The 20,675-nt window shown below is 42.8% G+C and overlaps 1 protein-coding gene across 1 annotated transcript in view; it reads left to right on the top strand.

The window, feature by feature from the left end:
* zgc:171775 (STKc_p38 domain-containing protein) overlaps nt 1–20,486 on the top strand; it is a 42,416-nt gene extending 21,930 nt beyond the window's left edge. Inside the window, exons 7-12 of the mRNA XM_055648128.1 lie at nt 2,070–2,184; nt 3,929–4,000; nt 6,363–6,439; nt 12,305–12,383; nt 14,958–15,131; nt 16,139–20,486. Of these exons, the coding sequence (XP_055504103.1) occupies nt 2,070–2,184; nt 3,929–4,000; nt 6,363–6,439; nt 12,305–12,383; nt 14,958–15,131; nt 16,139–16,200 (579 nt within the window). The 3' untranslated portion in view covers nt 16,201–20,486. The remainder of the gene's footprint in view (nt 1–2,069; nt 2,185–3,928; nt 4,001–6,362; nt 6,440–12,304; nt 12,384–14,957; nt 15,132–16,138) is intronic.
* The last annotated feature ends 189 nt before the right edge of the window (nt 20,487–20,675 follow it).

A 20,675-nucleotide genomic window follows, 5' to 3' on the forward strand; every position in this document is an offset into this window, starting at 1 on the left:
ATCGATGAGATGATTTTCATCATCTGCACTTTTTGATTTTTTTTCTGCTTAATCTATTCCATGGTTTGATCATAACATTCCCTGACTAGCAATTCAATATTTTGGTTATGCCGTCAAATTCCCAGGTTTGCTGGATTGGCCTCTTGTGTGACGATGAAAATGTGTAGGAAGGAACTGCAGATGCTGGTTTACACCAACGATAGACACAAAATGCTGGAGTAATTCAGTGGGACAGGCACTGTCCTGATTAATTTTACTGATTATACGCCTCCTCATCACCTTCCCTTCAGCTAACAATAAACCATTCTACATTTCATTATAATTGTCTGCTTTGATCTGTCATTTTCACACCTTACCCTTGCATATCTCTAGACTCCATCTAGCCTGACTCTCAATTCGAAGAAGGGTCTCGACCCAAAACATCACCCATTCCTTCCCGCCATAGATGCTACCTATCCTGCTGAGTTACTCCAGCATTTTGTGCCTATGTTTGATACAAATGGGGTTGTACAGTGAATGTATTCATGTATCCTAACCTGAATGTCAGAGTTAGTGATTAGGTCTCATTGTCCGAACCCTACTGATTGCCGGCTATTCTAGAAACATTGGCTGGCTCGTAAAGTGGCATTTGGCCAACCTAGACCAGTCACAGAGAATGAGAGGAGAGGAGGGAATGAGGGAAAGAAACACAAACATAGGGAAGGATAAAGAATTTATAGCGCACAAAAAACTGCATTTGATGCAATCTTCAGCAAAACACAACGCAGGGGGTCAGGCAGCATCTGTGGAGGAGATGGATAGGTTGTGCTTTGAATAGGAGCCCTTCTTCAGCCTGTGTTTTGCTTGAGAAAGAATTACATTGGCCTGGACCATGTCTTGTTGTATAATGTGTTTTGCCCAGAAACAGGAAACCTTCCCTAACAATTGTGCCTCAGCTCCCTGCAGCTATATTTTGTAGTAGAGAATGTATAAAGGTGTTTGGGGGAAGGGGAAGAAATAACAGGTAGGAGTGATAGGGTTTGGTGAAGCAGGGATCAATTAATCAATTTTAGTATGAAAATCATTTAAAAAGTATAAATGATCAGAATAATCTTAGTCAATACTATGACCCATAGTTGACAAACACCTGAGGTGGCATGGTAGCTCGGCGGTAGAGTTGCTGCCTTACTGCGCCAGAGACCCAGGTTCGATCCTGACCATGGGTGCTATCTGGACAGAGTTTGTACGTTCTCCCTATGACCTCCATGGGTTTTCTCTGGGACATTCGGTTTCCTCCGACACTCCAAAGATGTACAGGTTTGCCGGCTAATTGGTTTCGGTAAAATTGTAAAAAAATATCCCTAATGTGTACAGAAAAGTGTTAGTATGCGGGGTTTGCTGGTCATCGGGCACTCGGTGGGTCAAAGGGCCCACCCTGTATCTCTAAACTATGAAACTATAAACATATGATGAGCATTTGATGGCACTGGGCCTATACTCACTGGAGTTTAGAAGAATGAGGGGGGACCTCATTGAAAAGTACAGAATAATGAAAGGCTTGAATAGAGTGGATGGGGAGAGGATGTTTCCACTAGTGGGAGAGTCTAGGACGAGCTTCTGAATTAAAGGACGTTCATTTAGGAGGGTGATGAGGAGAAATGTCTTTAGTCACGGGGTGGTGAATCTGTGGATATCTTTCCTCAGAAGGCTGTGGAGGCCTAGTCAGTGGATATATTTATTGCAGTGATACAGTAGATAGATTCTTGATTGGTACGGGTGTCAGAGGTTATGGGGAGAAGGCACAAGAATGGGGTTAGGAGAGAAAGATAGATCAGCCATGATTGAATGGTGGAGTAGACTTGATGGGCCGAATAGCCTAATGCTACTATCACTTGTATTAAAAAAGTAAACTAAACCTGTCGGGTACCGGACTGGTCATCAAGTCAAGATGGCGGACTGCTTTACAATTCACATGTACTGCTAATTTAACCTTGATGAATTACAATGATCTGCGTCTGTACATTCCTACTTTGCGCTGAAAAGATTGAGGTGGTCAGCTCTCAGCATTTATTGAGTCATTTTCTTTTCAGATTTTGGACTTTGGGTTAGCTCGTCACACTGAGATGGAGATGACAGGCTATGTAATTACTCGCTGGTACCGACCCCCAGAGGTTATCCTGAACTGGATGCATTACAGTTACTCAGGTGCGAATCACACATGGAAACTGGCCCTTCGGTCCAACTCATCCATGCCGACCAAGATGCCCCATCTAAGCAAGTCCCATCTGTTCCTATTGGGTCCCTCTAAACCTTTCTTCTCTATGTACGTGTCCAAGTGACTTTTAAATGATGTTATACTACCTGCCTCAACTACCACCTTCGCAGATCGTCCCATATATCTCCAAACCTTTCTGTGAAAAAGTTGCCCTTGGGTTCCTATTAAACTTTGCCCCTCTCACCTGTCAATACTTTTGAACCTCACCTGAATTTAAGAGCATTCCAGCTCTGGAGGAATGCTCCCAACTTTCAATGTTTGGCTCTCTGTGACCCTGGTTAGGAACGGGAAGTAATACCAAATCCTCTGGTGCTGCCATTCTTGAACACTATGCACTTAAATCTGCCGAGAATGTGTTTTAAACAGATAATAGTGAAATTAGATGTCTCAGAGGTTGAAAAGCCTATTAAGAGCTGCTCTCCATGTTCACACATCAGTAATGGGCAATTGGAAATTTGGGGTATTATTGTTGATAATAAGCCAATTTATACAGCATGGAATCTGCCCACACTGACCAATATGTCCCATCCATGTACCTGTCTGTCTAAATATTTCTTAAACGTTGTGACAGTTGTGCCTCAACCACCTCCTCCGGCAGCTCATTCCATACACCCACCACCTTTTGTGTAAAAAAAGTTACTCATCAGGTTCCTATTAAATCTTTCCCCCTTGCCTTAAACCTATGTCAACTGGTTCTCGATTTTCCATACTCTGGGCAAGAGTCTCTGTGTGTTTACCTGATCTATTCTCCTCACGATTTTTTGTAAGATCACCCCTCATCGTCCTGCACTCCAAAGAATAGTCCTAGCCTGCTCAACCACTCCCTACAGGCCCTTGAGTCCTGGCAACATCCACATAAATTTTCTTTGCACACTTTCCACCTTGACAACATGTTTCTGATAACATGGTGCCCAAAACAGAACCCAATCCTCTAAATGTGGCCTCGCCATTGTCTTATGCAACTGCAACATGTATCCCTAACATCTATACTCAATGCTCTCGCTGATGAAGGCCAAAATGCCAGAGGTTCAGAATCTGAAAAGTTATGGACAAAGTAGCAAAATGTTATAATACCTTAAATCGGAGAAATCAAACCAGGGAAAACGTAGAGTGAGAGAAGATACGGATTCAACGTTTATGTCGGAAGACCCCTCTCACTATGAGTTTTCGGATCTAAATCCTTAATTAACTGACTTGTTTTTCTGCAGGTGTGATCTGATCTAAGTTATTTTGATAGTTTATTTTCTAGGTATTACATTATGATAGAATATAAATATTGTTTTCTAAGACTCGGGGAAGTGATGAGGGAATGGAAAGAATAGGGTTGGGGACAAAGTATTGGGTGAGGGGAGCAGATAAGGGAGACAAAGGAAAATAAATGTAGTGTTACATTATAATAATGGCGCCTCTTGCATGCAGGTTCAGTAGACCATGTCTGTACACTTGCTAATCGAAGATCGGGGGTATGGCAATACTCTACTGGACTGTTTGTAAGATAAATAATTTCATGGTGTTAGCACTTTGCACATGTGACAATGAAAGCACCATTGAATCATTGATAATGACATTTGGCTGCATCTCAAAGATCTTAATGGAATTAACTATTTTTCAAAACCACTGATCGTGTCATAAATTTGTTTAATTCTTGCTTTCTTTTCTCACCTTGGCGTGCAGTGGATATTTGGTCGGTGGGATGTATACTGGCTGAGATGGTCACCAGGTCTGTGACCTTCCCTGGATTTGACCGTATCCTTGCATTAAATATCTGCACAAATATTAAGGATAATAAATATATTCCATTATTGTATGAATGCAATTTTCAAAAACAAGAAATTAAAATATAAAATGCTAGAAATAGTCAACACATAAGGAGAAAAAAGAGAGACATTTTCAGGGTTTGATCATCAGAGATTGAATTGAAATATGAATGCAGCGTATTTTAGTCAAATATTCCTGACCTGATGAGTATCACCCGCATTTTGTGTTTTTATGTCAGATATCCACTATCTGCAGTCTTTTGCTATCGCAATTCAGAAACAAGGTTCAAAACAAGGAACTGCAGATGCTGATTTACAAAAAAAGACACAAAGTGCAGGGGGTCAGGCAGCATCTCTGGAGACCATGAATAGGTAACATTTCAGAGCGGGAACCTTCTTCAGACTGATTATGATGAGGAGGGGGTTGTTAGAAACCAAGACGAGAGGAAGAACAGGTCAAAGCATGGCAAGTGATAGGTGGATACAGGCGATTGAAGAGTTGGGAATTGTGTAGCGGGTGGAAGGAATGTAGCCGGTGGAAGGAATGTAGGTGGAGGGAGAGGGAGAAATAGGTGTGAGTGCAGGTGGGGCACAGAAGTGGCGGGGGCCAAGTTAGTGCCTAAAAGTAGATAATTTAATGGTCATACTATTGTGCTGTAAGTTAACCAAGCGGAATATGAGGTGCTTTTCCTCCGGTTTGCGTGTGGTCTCGCCCTGAGAAATGGAGGAGGCCCAGGACAGAAGGGTCAGCATGGGAATAGGCAGAGGAATTAAAATGGTCAGCAACCAGAAGACCGTTACTGGCAGGCTTTGGTGGACCAAAAACTGGGTTTGTGCTTTACTTGGCAGTGGGATCAGATGGAACTCCTTCCAAACATTACCCTCCTCTGCAAAGACAGAAACAACAGTTTCCAGTTAAATGAAAAAAAGTATGCGTACATATCAAACCTTGGTGTTGTAGACATGCACATTTTTATATTGCAGAGCATACATCTGGTGTATACATGCAGTATACATACAGCTTGAATTGATTCTGAATCAAAACCTCTGCCAATTACTCTTTTTTTTGTTCTAATGTTGGTTTGGAACCAACTTCTTGATTCAGATCTTTACTATACATCTACAGAATAATCTTTCAACCATTAAATTAAACAAGTGGAGGATACGTTTTATTATGAAAGTGGATTTGAAGGGTCTTTATGTCTTAATTTGTTAAGAATCAGTAGTGGTTAAAGGGCCTGTCCCGCTGTTCAAAGTAATTCAAGAGCTCGCCCGAGTTTAAAAAAAATTAAAACTTGTGGTAAGTATGTAGAATGTATGTAGCGGCTACATCGGAGCTTGTGAATGTCTCGTAGCGGCTCGTAATGCTAACGGCAGGTACTCGGGAAACGCGGTAACTCGTGACGTTTTTTCAACACTGTGAAAAATGTCCACGATAGCCCCGAGTATCTACGAACGGCTATTACAGTAATTTTCCGAGTTCGAATCGGGGGAAACTCGGGAGAACTCTTGAATTACCTCGTACAGTGGGACAGGCCCTTAAGTCCCGATATGTCTTGAAAAGGGAACATTTAAATTCTTACAAGCAGCAGCATCACAGGTCTGAAAACACAGTATTGATAGATAACACAATAAATAAAATATGTGCCATAAATTAAAAAAAAACACAATACTAGTGCAAAACAAAAGTCCTAAGTCCAGGGTCCTCAGAGTAGGCAGTTCATAGTTTATACTTTAGTTGATATCTGTATGACTTAATAATGTTCCCAAAATATTACATTTGGAAAGAAGTCTAATTCCTGGTTGAGAGTAGAAAGGAACTGAAGATGCTGGTTTATACTGACGATTGACACAAAGTGCCGGAGTAACTCAGCAGGTCAGGCAGCATCTCTGGAGAAAAAGGATGGGTGACTTTTTGGATCGAGACCTTTCTTCAGAGTCTAAAGAAGGGTCGTGACCTGAAACATCACCATCCTTCTTCTCCAAAGATGCTGCCTGATCCACTGTGCCTATCATTCGTATTTGAGTTCCATACATTGGTGACTGGCGGTGTCCAAAATTGGACAGGGGAGGGCTGCCAGAAAAGGATTGGACAGAGAAAAGGATCAAAGCTTTAGCCTGGATGTAAATAAAACGCTCATGATGGATGGAAGTAGGATGATAGGTTTGATTGTAGTTTTGAAAATAAATTCTTAAAGATGAGGCTCCCTACTTTTGAAATGAATATTTATTGAGGGAATAAAATGAAAATGAGAGTATATGTAATACAGCATTTTGGATAGTTGTCTCTTATATAAGTAAATATGAAGACAATTACAATTTGGGTTGGAATCTTTAACTTTTGTGTGTAGATTTTGACCAGCTGAAAAAGATCATGAATGTAACAGGAACACCACCAAAATACCTGGTGGATAACATGAACAAAGACGTATGTATTTACTATATTTTATATATTGAGCAGAATACGGGTGAATTTCTCTTTAAAAGTTGCTATTTCTTTAACTTTAGAGATTCAGCACAGAAACAGGCCATTCGGCCCACTGTCCGCACCGACCAGTGATCACCCGTATACTAGCACTATCCTACACACTAGGGACAATTTGCAGAAGCCAATTAATCTACAAACCTGCATATACATCTTTGGAGAGTGAAAGGAAACCAGAGCACTCGGAGAAAACCCATGCGGTCACAGGGAGTAGTCAGGATCAAACAGTCTCTGGTGCTGTAAAGTGGCAATTCTACTATTGTTCCATTAATTACCCAAGAGGAGCTGTGGCTTACTCCTTATTCTTAAACTGTGGCCCCTGGTTCTGGGCTCCCCCAACAGCGGGAACATGTTTCCTGCCTCTAGCGTGTCCCAACCCTTAACAATCTTATATGTTTCAATGAGATCACCTCTCATCCTTCTAAACTCCAGAGTGTACAAGCCCAGCTGTTCCATTCTCTCAGCATTTGACAGTCCTGCCATCCAGGGAATTAACCTTGTAAACCTACGCTGCACTCCCTCAATAGCAAGAATGCCCTTCCTCAAATTAGGGGACCAATACTGCACACAATACTCCAGGTGTGGTCTCACTAGGGCTCTATACAACTGCAGAAGGACCTCTTTGCTCCTATATTTGATTCTTCTTGTAATAAAGGCCAACATGCCATTCGCTTTCTTCACTGCCTGCTGTGCCTGCATGCTTACTTTCATAGACTGATGAACAAGGACCCCCAGATCCCGTTGTACTTCCCCTTTTCCCAACTTGACTCCGCTTAGATAGTAATCTGCCTTCCTGTTTTTGTTACCAAAGTGGATAACCTCACATTTATCTGCATTAAACTTCATCTGCCATGCATTTGCCCACTCCCCCAACCTGTCCTAGTCGCCCTGCATTCAAGTACAATACAATATATTATATACCAGTCTTGCACAGAAGACTGAAAGAATAAGAGAAACTGTCTTGAATGATATTTCCACTATTGGTACAAATGCTATTTGAGAATGTTCCAAAGCCATTTGCTAATCAGCATCCTTCTGAAAGCCTTAATTGCTTGTTTCAGGGCAGCGCTGTTGCTGGACAGTTATGTGTAAGCCAAAACAGTTTGACTGCTGAGGGTGTAATAAAAAGGAACTGCACCAAAGATAGACATAAAATGCTGGAGTAACTCAAATACTGGACTTACTTCAGCTTTTTGTGTCCAATTTTGACTGATGAAACACCAATTACCCACATGAACTCCAAAGGTATTTACAGTGGCTTGCAAAAGTTTTCATACCCCTTGAACTTTTCCACATTTTGTCACGTTACAACCACAAACGTAAATGTATTTTATTGGGATTTTATGTGATAGGCCAACACAAAGTGGTGCATAATTGTGAAGTGGAAGGGAAATGATACATGGTTTTCAAATTTTTTTACAAATAAAAAAACTGAAAAGTGTGGCGTGCAAAAGTATTCAGCCCCCCTGAGTCAATACTTTGTAGAACCACCTTTTGCTGCAATTACAGCTGCAAGTCTTTTGGGGTATGTCTCTACCAGCTTTGCACATCTAGAGACTAAAATTTTTGCCCATTCTTCTTTGCAAAATAGCTCAAGCTCAGTCAGATTGGATGGAGAGCGTCTGTGAACAGCAATTTTCAAGTCTTGCCAGAGATTCTCAATTGGATTTAGGTCTGGACTTTGACTGGGCCATTCTAACACATGAATATGCTTTGATCTAAACCATTCCATTGTCGCTCTGGCTGTACGTTTAGGGTCGTTGTCCTGCTGGAAGGTGAACCTCCGCCCCAGTCTCAAGTCTTTTGCAGGTTTTATTTCAAGATTGCCCTGTATTTGGCTCCATCCATCTTCCCATCAACTCTGACCAGCTTCCCTGTCCCTGCTGAAGAAAAGCATCCCCACAGCGTGATGCTGCCACCACCATGTTTCACAGTGGGGATGGTTTATTCAGGGTGATGTGCAGTTAGTTTTCCGCCAAACATAGCGTTTTGCATTTAGGCCAAAAACTTCAATTTTGGTCTCATCTGACCAGAGCACCTTCCTCCACATGTTTGCTGTGTCCCCCACATGGCTTATGGCAAACTGCAAAGGGGACTTCTTATGGCTTTTTTTCAACAAAGGCTTTCTTCTTGCCACTCTTCCTTAAAGGCCCGATTTGTGGAGTGCACGACTAATAGTTGTCCTGTGGACAGATTCTCCCACCTGAGCTGTGGATCTCTGCAGCTCCTCCAGAGTTACCATGGAACCTTTGGCTGCTTCTCTGATCAAAGGCTCTCCTTGCCCAGCCTGTCAGTTTAGGTGGACGGCCATGTCTTGGTAGGTTTGCGGTTGTGCCATACTCTTTCCATTTTCGGATGCTGGATTGAACAGTGCTCCGTGAGATGTTTAAAGCTTGGGATTTTTTTTTATAACCTAACCCTGCTTTAAACTTCTCCACAACTTTATCCCTGACCTGTCTGCTGTGTTCCTTGGGCTTCATGATGCTGTTTATTCACTAATGTTCTCTAACAAACCTCTGAGGCTTCTTCTTCTTCTATATAGTGTTTTTTGGCGGTTGGCAAACAACTTTTTTGGTGCATTACCGCCACCAACTGGCATGGAGTGTGGATCAAACAACACCATTACATATTCTAATAACCTATATCCTTCCGAACAAATTGGTTACCCTAAGAAAAAGCATCAGGATTTGATAGCACTTATTTGAACTCCCTTGCAAAATATCTACCAAATCAAATTGTACTCCTTCTTTTCTGAACTGCTCACTCATCCGTTCTCTCTCCTCCTCATACCTCTCACAATGTACAATGACATGCTCTATCGTTTCCTCTTGCCCACAGTATTGACATCTGCCTGTATTATGCTTGCCCATTACAAAAAGTGTACTGTTCAGACCAGTGTGTCCAAATCTAATTCTTGAAATCACTGTCTCCTCTTCTCTGTTCTTTCCTGCACATCTCATCTTTCCCACTTTCCTCTGGACTCTGTAGAACCACCGTCCTTTCCGCTCTTCCTCCCATTGCTTTTGCCATCTTTCCTTCAGTCTTTGCTTAATAATGTCTTTGATTTCAGTTTTACCTATGTTAATAGTTAAATCAATCTTACTTCTTTTTGTTACCTCTTTTGCTACCTTATCTGCCATTTCGTTTCCTCTAACGCCAATGTGTGCTGGTACCCATAAAAATATGACTGTAAGCCCCATCATTTGAATTCTGAATAGTGTTTGTTGTATTTCTATCAAAATGTCTGGTCTATTGTCTGAATGGCTGTGCTGTAAACTCTTTATTGCTAAACTTGAATCTGAACAAATAACTGTCCTTAAAGGCCTGGTATCCTCGACCCACTGTACTGCTAACAATATTGCAATCATTTCACCTGTGTATATTGAGACCTCATTATTGATCCTCTTCCCTACTTTGATGTGAAATTCTGGTACAATAAATGCTACTCCTACTTTATCTACTGAATCTTTTGATGCATCTGTCTAAATTTGGACAAAACTGTAGTACAGGTGCACAACCTTTTATCCGAAAGCCTTGGGACCAGACACTTGTCGGATTTCGGACATTTTCGGATTTCAGAATGGAAGATTTTTAGCGTAGATTAGGTAGGTAGCGCGGGCGGCTTGAAAAGTCTGGAGCAGCTGCCTCCTCCCCGGAGACCGGGAGAATCATTGCATAAATGTTAGTCAGTTAGTTTGGAGGGATTTTATGTGGTGGTGGTGGTGTAGGGGTGAAGGGGGAAACTTTAATTCTTAGTCCCCTACCTACCTGGTCGGCGACTCCCAACCTCGCGGAGCTGGGGGCTCCGTCCGGCCGCGGGCGGCGCCAGTTGTAGCTCCGACCCCGGCAACTCTACCCCTGGCTGCGAGGCGCTCCAAATCCAGCGCGGCCCGCGGCCGGACGTCCCAGCTCCGGGAATGTCGGGAGTCGGCGGCGTCGCAGCCAAAGATCCTAGAGGAGCTCCGCTATAGGATCTTTGGTCGCAGCGCTGGGATACCAGCGGGGTGCGGGCAATGCCTTACCGGGTCGCCGTGCGGCAAGCTCCGGAGCGCTGTGGCCGCCTTCTTCCAACATTCGCGGAGCGTCGCTGGATTTGGAGCCGCGGAGCTGGGGGCTCCGTCCGGCCGCGGGCGGCGCCGGTTGGAGCTCCGACCCCAGCAACTCTACCCCTGGCTGCGCGGCTCCAAATCCAGCGACGCTCCGCGATGTTGTGTGTCGGCGGCCACAGCGCTCCGGAGCTTGGCATTGCCCGCATCCCAGCGCTGCGACGCCGCCGACTCCCGACATTCGCGGAGCTGGGGCGTCCGGCCGCGGGCCGCGCTGGATTTGGAGCGCCTCGCAGCCAGGGGTAGAGTTGCCGGGGTCGGAGCTACAACTGGCGCCGCCCGCGGCCAGACCGGCCACAGCGCTGCGGAGCTTACTGCACAGCGACCCGGTAAGGCATTGACCGCTCCCCGCCTCTCCGACCAGGTAGGGGACTAAGAATTAAAGTTTACCCCTTCACCCCCCTTCACATAAAAGCCCTCCAAACTAACTGACTAACATTTAAGCAATGATTTACAGATGTTTAAGCGTCTCCAGGTCTCCAGGGAGGAGGCAGCCGCTACAGTAGTACAGACCTGGGTTGACCGTGGGTCGTTTTGGGTCAGGTTTGGCGCCAAACGCGAGCTTTGGTGCGCAGACGACATCCGGAAAAAATGGCCGGTTTTCGGAGCTTTTCGGTTTCTGGAACACCGGATAAAAGGTTGTGCACCTGTATCTGTCAATGTATTCCTGTATGATGACTGAATTATACATATGCTGTTTATCCTTGTTTTTCTGTTCTAATATTGTAAAGTCTACTGTTGCATCTGGAAGTATCCAAGGTGGAATTGAAGGTAATGGAACCGTTGGAACCACATTTAATTGGGCTATGTTAATTTGTATTGCTCTCTGTGTCACTGTCCATCCAAAACTTTTTGTTTCCCTTCTCTCCTTTTCCCAGCATGGTTTGACAGTAACTTGTACTGGGTGTTCTTGACTGTGGCCCTGTAGGTTAATCCAGTAATTCAATGAAAGCTGTGTCCTTCTCATCTCTAGAGGCATCTCCCCCATTTCAACCTGTAATGCTGCTGTTGGAGTTGTTTTTATTGCACCTGTACATATTCTCAATGCCAACCTCTGAGGCTATCACAGAACAGCTGTATTTATACTGAGATTAGATTACACACAAGTGGACTCTATTTACTAACTAGGTGACTTCTGAAAGCAATTGGTTGCACTGGGTTTTATTTAGGGGTATCAGAGTAAAGGGGGCTGAATACTATTGCACGCCACACTTTTCAGTTTTTATTTGTAAAAAAATTTGATAACGTGTATCATTTTCCTTCCACTTCACAATTATGCACCACTTTGTGTTGGTCTATCACATAAAATCCCAATAAAATACATTTAAGTTTGTGGTTGTAACGTGACAAAATGTGGAAAAGTTCAAGGGGTATGAATACTTTTGCAAGCCACTGTAAGTGTAAACCTTAGTTAATTTTCCCTTCCCTGAAAATAACTTATGATGGATCTGTACAGTTGCGATCGACTAACTCAGAACAGACTGAGCCTATAGTCTTGCTAGTTACTACTGCATGATCACTGTCTAGATATGCTCACTGAACTAAGGTCCTTAATCACTTATATATGTGGAATAGAAATTAGTAATGTTGCATAATTTTAATTGAATCTTCAGCCCCCCTACCATTTGATTGCTACATTTGACATTAAACAAACGTTTAGCATAAGTTTTGCTTGGCCATTGACCTATTTGAATTTCCTCAGGCAAAAACCTATGTCCGTTCCCTCGCACCTCAAGAGAAGAAAAATTTCAAGCAAGTCTTTCCAACAATGAAAATCGAAGGTATTGGTAATATTGGCACAACTTGTTTAAGGATGAACTGAGAGAACTGCACAGAGTCAAATGGATTTATGAAAGGAAGGTCATGTTGGACACATTTTAGTTTTTGGGGGTTTTGGTTGCAGGTACCTTCCCCAGTTAACGGATGCCCTACTTTTGTACAACCCACAACATACGGACTAGCATTTTGAAGGTTGTCTTGTTTTGTGAGCTGGTGTGGGGATCTTCTACCATGTGGAATCTCAGTGCATGTCCGCATTTCTGACGTGAACTGTTTGGATTACGAAGAGTTCTCTGGAACGGAACTCTGCTGTAATTTGGGGAAGACCTGCATCGGAATAGATAAGGGGGACAGTCGATGTAGTGCCTTTGGAGTGGAAGGCTCCACACCGGAGATCATTAGCAAAAATTGACGCTCATAGGAGTGAAGGTATGGATTGAGGATTGGTTAACAGACAGAAAATACAGGATTGAAAAAAAATTGGCCTTTGAGGGTTGGAAGGTTGCAACTTGTGGAGTGCTGCAAGGATCAGTGTGGGGCTCCCGTTGCTCACAACCTAAATCATTAATTTGTAGCAGGGGACTAATTATAATGTCTCTCAACTTGCTCATGATTCAAGATTGTGAGGCAGTGCAGCTCGTGATGATGATGCAAGGAGACTGTGACAAAGTGAGGTCACAGCAGATGGGATGTAATGCGAAAACAGGTTACCAGGTTTGGCAGCAAAAGAAAGGGAAAACAGATTTGTTTAAAAAGTGGGAGATTGAAAGCTGTTTATGTTCACAGAGTATTCTTACACACAAAATCACTAGAAAGGATATAAAAGTATATAACATTTTGAAATGCATAGATAAGGTAAAAAGAACTATTTACCCAAAGTGGAAATGCCCAACACTGGAGGACATAGCTATCAGGTGAGAGGGGGAAGTTTAATGGAGATGTGCGGGGCAAGTTTAATTTTTAGAGGGCTGTGTGGGTCTGTAATGTACTGGCTGGGGTGGTGGTGGAGGCAGATGGAATAGTAGCGTTTAACCTTTTAGATAGTCACATGGAAGTGCATGGAGTGGAGGAATATGGATCACGTCCAGGTAAATAAGATCAGTTTAACTTAGCACCAGGTTCGGCACAAACATTGTGGGCCGAAGGGCCAGTCCCTGTGCTGTACTGTTATATGTCAACATGCAAATACAGCAAGCAATTGGGAAGTCAAATTGTACATTGTCCTTTATAGCATGAAAACTTGAGTACAAAAGTAATGATACCCCATGAAATTCTAGAAGGTTCTGGTGAGACCGCACATGTAATATCCTGTCTCCAACTGAAAGGATAAACATGTTGGGGGAAGTTTGGAAAAGGTTTAATAGATTGATTCCTGGAATGTTGTTGGATGGAGTGGCTGACGAATGAGGATGGATTCTGCAGACTTGTTACGTACTCTTTTGAGTTTAGAAGAGATCTTAGTGAAACATAGAAGGTTTTTAGGAGCTTGAAAGATAGCGTGCAGAGATCATTGTTTCTCCAGCAGGGGTATCTAGAACTAGTGGTCACATTCTCAAAATAAGGGGATTGATCATTCAGAATTGAAAACAAAAACATTGTTTCACCTAGCAGATAGTGAAAGGCTGCGTCACTGAGTATATTCAAGGCAGTGATTAATAGAGTTCTAGAGAGGAGGAACAACAGATGCTTATTTACAAAAAAGACCCAAAGATCAGGCAGCATTTCAGGAGAAGATCGATACAAAAAGCTGGAGTAACTAAGCAGGTCATGCAGCATCTCTGGAGAAAAGGAACAGGTGACATTTCAGGTCAAGACATTTCTTCAGGCTGATTGTGGCTGTGGTAGCGAGTCCGGGTCAGAACACAGTCGTAGAGCAGGAATCACAGAGGAGGAGCAGTGAAAGAGGGGTTTCACAGAATTCCCAACAGAGTAAGAAGGGGGAAAATTTCTTCAGGTGATTTCGCAGTGGAGCAGAAAAATGTAGAAAAAAGGAACTGCAGATACTGGGTTGCAAAAATAGGACACAAAAGTGCTGGAGTAACTCAGCGGGTCAGGTGGCATCTTTGGTGAAGATGGGTAGGTGACATCGTGGGTTGGGACTATCTTGACTTTTATTGTTAGAAAGGAAATCAAATGGTACAGTGTTAGCGCAGAAAAATTATAATGTGGTTTAAAAAAAAAAAAATCATTCATGATCTTCCTGACTAATAGAGCAAGCATGAGGGTTTCAATTGCCCCACAAGATCCATTCTTTGTGTTCTTAGGCACTGAGGATTCTTTAGTGAAATGAGGGTTGATGGAGAAGGGAAAGTTGGCAGCTGTTTGTATGTAACTATCAAGTTTTATTTCTTTTTTTCCTGGAAATGCCTTAAGATTGTTAACATCTGGAAACTTTAAACATGGGAGAACTAAAAAAATCCAAGAGGAAGGAAACAAATATCAATAAAACATAATAGCTGATAGGAGAGAGATATCTGATTATGATTGTGTTAATTTTACATTAAGGGAAGGTCTTGGGTAACTTGCTGTAGGTCTGTAACCACGTCCTTTACATATCTCTCTCGCCTCTCCCCTAGCTGTCGATCTGCTGGAAAGGATGTTATTTCTAGATCCTGATAGGAGAATAACAGCTGGCGATGCATTAGCCCATTCTTATCTCAGCGAGCATCATGATCCAAACAATGAGCCACAAGCAGAACCATACGATGATTCCTTTGAAAGTCTAGACCTTAAGGTTGAAGAATGGAAAAGCAAGTATTACTTAGACTTTTTATCGCTTTATTCTTGAAAGCTCACAGACGTGCATTTCAATGGCCCGCTCATCCATCTAGACATCTGTGAAAGGTCAATAGATCATGGAAAGGGGGGGAATAGGAAAGCGCAGCATGGGGCACATATTTTGTGTTTACTATTATGCTGTGGGAGAAATAATCTTGTTTAATTCTTCTAATGGCAGTAGAAGGAGAAACGTAATCTATTGCATGGGAATGCTTGGCAGAATTGTCTGAAGAATTTGTTAAGGAAAACTATAGGTTCTGACCTGCAATGTACATTGGCAAAGGAAACAGTCAGATACAAGCTTAAGTGGTCAGATTTACCACTGGCGTGGGGTCTGCCGAGAACAAAAAGAAACCTGGCATGTCAGGGGGAGTGGTCCAGAGACCAAAGTTCATAAGTTTAGGAGCAGAATTAGGACATTCGGCCCATCGAGTCTACTCTGCCATTCAATCATAGCTGATCTATCATTCCCTCTCAACCCCATTCTCCTGCCTTCATCCCAGAATCCTTGACACCCTTACTCACCCTTACATCAAGAACCTGTCAATCTCCACCTCCAAAATATCCATTGACTTGGCCTCCGCAGCCTTCCATGGCAATGAATTCCGCAGATTCACCATGGTGGAATAATCAAAGGGATCTGGCGTGGGGCTGCCTAGGGAACTGAGGGAGCCAGCGTGGTGGTGGGGGGTGGGGTCGCTGAGAACAAAGAAGGGTTATAGGACCTACATAGAACATTTTGGAAATTTGCTGGCTGCCTATACGACAAATTTGCATAAATTGCGTATGGTATTCAAAACAAAGAATTTCACTCTGACATGTCATATGTGATAATAAAGTTTCATTCATTGTAACAATCAAAACAAAAAATTCACCATGTATCCCAACAGTAGACTTTCGCAACAAAATGGCAGTTTGTTCCAGTGACTTTTTGTACCACTATTTCTAAAGGTTGGTGTTTTTTTCCTCCCCTCTCTAGGCCTTCTTCACATGGAGATTACAACTTTTGACCCAGATAACCCAAGACAAATGGCAACCTGATACAACTCGGTCATTAGTGGCAGTACATTCATAACAAACGAATCTCCAATCACGATGTCTTAGCATGGGTTTATCGCGTTTGTCCCATGGGTGATTAGTGCAGCATTGTTTCAAAATTGTTATGGAAGGCTTCAGTCACTAGAAATAAAAAAACAACTAAATCCACTCTGGTCATTTAAATGTTCAGTGAACTGTGGAACCTCCTACTGGCCTCGCTGTTCCCTCTACAAAAATGAAGCCAAATGTTCCTCAACACTACTTTCTAATATAAAACTTTGCTTCTTGGCAATTAGCATTATACCCAAATTTGCCAATCTCCCCTGTTATTTGGATCTATCTACCATTTACCATCTCTTGCTCCACCTCTTCCTCTCACATCTTTCGTTCAGCCATCTTCCCTCAACTCCAGCCTTGAAAGATCCTGACCCAATCGTCTGTCCTCTTCCCTCCAAAGATGCTGCTTGACCTGCTGAGTTCATGTGGCAATTTGCCTTACAAAATTCCAGCATCTGCACTCTTGTGTTTCCACGTCAAATGAAACCGAGTGTCACTAAGCACTACTTTCCAATATAAAAACTTTGCTTCTTGCCAAGTAGCATTATACTTCAAGTGAACTTTTTTTTGTTGTTGTTGTTTTGTTGTGGCACAAGATGGGGATATCTCAAGGTTCATTTTAATCAACATCATCAATACATTGCATTTTGAAGACGCCCAACAAACCTCTGATAACCTGGCACTGTGCCATTTGGTGATGTCAAACAGCAGGTTTTCTAGATTAATGGCTGAATTTGATGGAAACGGGTCCTTCGGCCCACTGCCAACCATTTGCTCATCCGTTCACACTAGTTCAATGTAGTCCCACTTTCATATCCACTCGCTTCTCATTGGGCCAATTAACAGGGCAGCAATGGTGCTGTGGTAGAGTTACTGCCGTAGTGCCAGAGACCCGGGTTCAATCCTGACTGTAAGTGCTCTGTGTGCAGAGTTTATACATTCTCCTTGTAACCACATAGGTTTTCTCTTGGAGCTCTGGTTTCCTCCCACATCCCAAAGACATACAGGTTAATATGTTAATTGGCTTCAGTAAATTACCCATAATGTGTTGGACAGAATTAGTGTACAGGTGACCGCTAGTTGGTGTGGGCTTGCTGGGCCAAGTCCAGCTGTTTCCATGCTGTATCTCTAAAGTTATAGCCAAGAAAAAGGCCCTTTGGCTAAACCTGACCACACCGACCAACATGTCCCATCTACACTGGACCACTTGCCTGTGTTTGGTCCATATCCCTCTAAATCTGTCCTCTCCGTGTACCTGTCTAATTGCTTCTTAAACGTTGCGATAGTCCCTGCCTCAACTATCTCCTCTGGCAGCTCATTCCATATACCCACCACCCTTCGTGTGAAAAAAAGTTACCGCTCGGATTCCTATATAATCTTCCCCCCTTCACCTTAAACCTCTGTCCTCTGGTTTTCAATTTCACTGCACTCCGGGCAAAATATTCTGTGCATCTACCCACTCTAACCCTCTCATGGTTTTATACGATAAAGTCTAACTTATAAACCTGCACGTCTTTGGGAAATGGGTGGAAACTGGAGCACCCTAAAGAAACTCATGGGCACAGGGAGAACATGCAAACTTCACACAGACAGCACCCGAGGACCGAGGTCTCTGGCACTGTGAGCCAGCAATAACAAATGTGCCACTGTGCCAGCCCCTGTTCCTGTTAATATACCCAATGCTTATTTCTGTGCATCAATTTAAAATAAGATTTAATACATGGCCCAGCTAACCCAGTAAATTTATACGGTTGCATGATGTCAGAATAGAGCACGGCAAATATCACCGAATCAGAATGCTTTATTGTCATTGCATGTGTCACATACAACGAGATTACTGTGTCTCTCCATTTAAAAGAACTTCAAACATTCACATACTCATACTTTTTACACTCCCTCCCTCCCCAAACCCACCCATGGATTCACATTTACATAAATTAACACTGTCTCCCACCCCCCCTCCTTCCCCATAACCCACTCCCGAGACAGAGTTCAGTTCCATGATTGCTGATGGGTAAAAGCTGTTCTTGAATCTGGCAATGGGTGACTTTAGCGACCTGTACCTTTTTCCTGAGGGCAGCAGTGTGAAAAGGTGGTGACAAGGATGTGTAATGTCTTTCACGATATTACAGGTCCTGTTGCGGCATCTGGAGTGGTAAATGTCCTCCAGAGGGGGCAGGGGGAGTCCAATGATACCCTGGGCAGTTTTTATCACCCTCTGGAGAGCTGCTCTGTCAGCTGCTGAACAGTTCCCAAACCAGGCAGTTATGCAGTAAGTCAGTATGCTTTCGACCGAACAGCGGTAGAAAGACTCCAGCAGTTTAGCAGACAGATGGGCCTTCCTCAGTGTTCTGAGGAAGTAAAGTCTCTGTTGCGACTTTTTTACAACTACAGCAGAGTTCACAGACCATTTAAGATCCTCACTGATGTTGATCCCCAGAAATTTAAAACTAGGCACCCTCTCCACCTCCTCGCCCCCTATCTCCAGTGGCCTGAGCTCCTCTCTATGTCACCTAAAATCAGTGATGATCTCCTTGGTCTTTTTAGTGTTCAGAGAGAGATTGTTGTGAGCACACCACTCAGAAAGTCTGTGCACCACCTCTCTATAGGCGACCTCGTTCCCATTTGAGATGAACCCCACCATGGTTGTATCTAGTGAGCCGGAAGCTGAACAATCAGGATGTCCAAATAGTCAGCTGGTGAATGAGTTTCTGTATTCGGTCAAATGTAGGATAGGTTCCCCTGCAAAATATACGGTATGTGCAAAAATCACGTATTTCTATTTCAACAGTGAAATAATTCTCTGTTCAGCCCTTGTCACATAATCGGATATATTAAGTACACAATCATTGACAGTGCGTGGCTAATTGAAGCTCACTGTGTTCTGTGCATTAAATCTGTTACATTTGTTTAATGCGCAGAAAGACACAAAAATCTGGAATAACTCAGCGGGTCAGACAGCATCTCTGGAGAAAAGGAATAGATGACGTTTCTGGGTCGAGACCCTTCATCTGTTTATTGTTTGGATCAGAGAACCAGCATAAATCTTATCAGTAAGTGATAAGCAGTTGCAAGTCCAAATGTGTATTTTAAACTTGAGAAACAATTTAGCTAGCTTACACTTTTACAAAGGACCGGGCTTCAGTTCATGCATGTGAGAACATCATGCAGTATCAGTATTTCACAGGGCAAATATAGAAAGGGGAAGACTTATTAGGTTCTAAGATAGACCACAAAAAGCTGGAGTAACTCAGCGGGTCAGGTAGCATCTCTGGAGAAAAGGAATAGGTGATGCGATGACAATTTAAAACTTTTCCAACTTATTATTGCCATTACTACACAGGCAGGGAGGCGTGGAATTTACACAGTCGATAACAAAAATCAAATCCTCCAGTTGTTCTTTCATTGGTTTTTATTGAAGGTGTTGTAAATACAAAGAAGTGAACATACCAGATCCTCTTTATTCTTATCCAAACTGTAGCTTTCCGTTCTTACTATCTGAACTGGTAAAAAACTCTATTCCTTCTCTCCTACCCACTCCAGTCGATCTGACCACTAGCAGTGGTTTCGCAAGTCTCATCCGATGTATGTCACAGCCATCTACATATCAAAATCCCACCCCCAAGCATACAAAATAATTCTGCAAGAAATATCTAGGTAAAATAATAAAATATGCTAACAGTACCTAGCCTAAGCAAGAATGGCTCCTACACACCGGCCCCTAATTGTTCTACGTATACAATGAAACAATTACCAATAGACATTAAAAGGAGCTATAAAAGCTTAACATACTATCAAAAATAAAAGGTATGCACTATGTGTTGGCATTCAAACTTCTTTAGTGATTCTTCAATCTTCTTTGGCTTCTTCAAGCAGACAGTTATCGGTCTTAGATATGAAACAGTACCGTAGCCACTTTTGCTTGCATTTGAAAAGCGGTGCAACTGTGCCAATCTGATTTGACAAAAGTTAGAGGGCATCATGCACCGGTCCTCTTTAAATTCCGACATCTTGTTGTGATCTGCTAACCATCCTGTCCATCGCTGAGAGAAGTTTTGCGATATATTCTCATCCCATCCGAGTCTTTCCTCACAGAGCCCCTGCATAATCAGCTTGGCTGGCAGAGTAAATGGTGCAAGAAATCCTCAAGGATCGTGTAGATTGTTTACTTTACTTACTAACCAATGTAGTGCTTTATTATTGTAGTACTGAATAAATACTGTTACAGCAGATCCGTGAGTATATGTGATTTACTTAACAGATCGTACATAGAGCCATCTATGGACAAGTTGCCCTGTCGGGTGTATGGTCGTTCCTGTACAATTCTGAACTTGAACACAGGTGCTTCTACGCACCAGTGCAATCCCAGTGCTCTTTCCATAGGCAAATTGTCTTTGTCCAAGTCCAACTCCCTGGTCTCC

Source organism: Leucoraja erinacea, chromosome 16 (assembly GCF_028641065.1).
Source record: "Leucoraja erinacea ecotype New England chromosome 16, Leri_hhj_1, whole genome shotgun sequence".
In the NCBI taxonomy this organism is placed as follows: Eukaryota; Metazoa; Chordata; class Chondrichthyes; order Rajiformes; family Rajidae; genus Leucoraja; species Leucoraja erinaceus.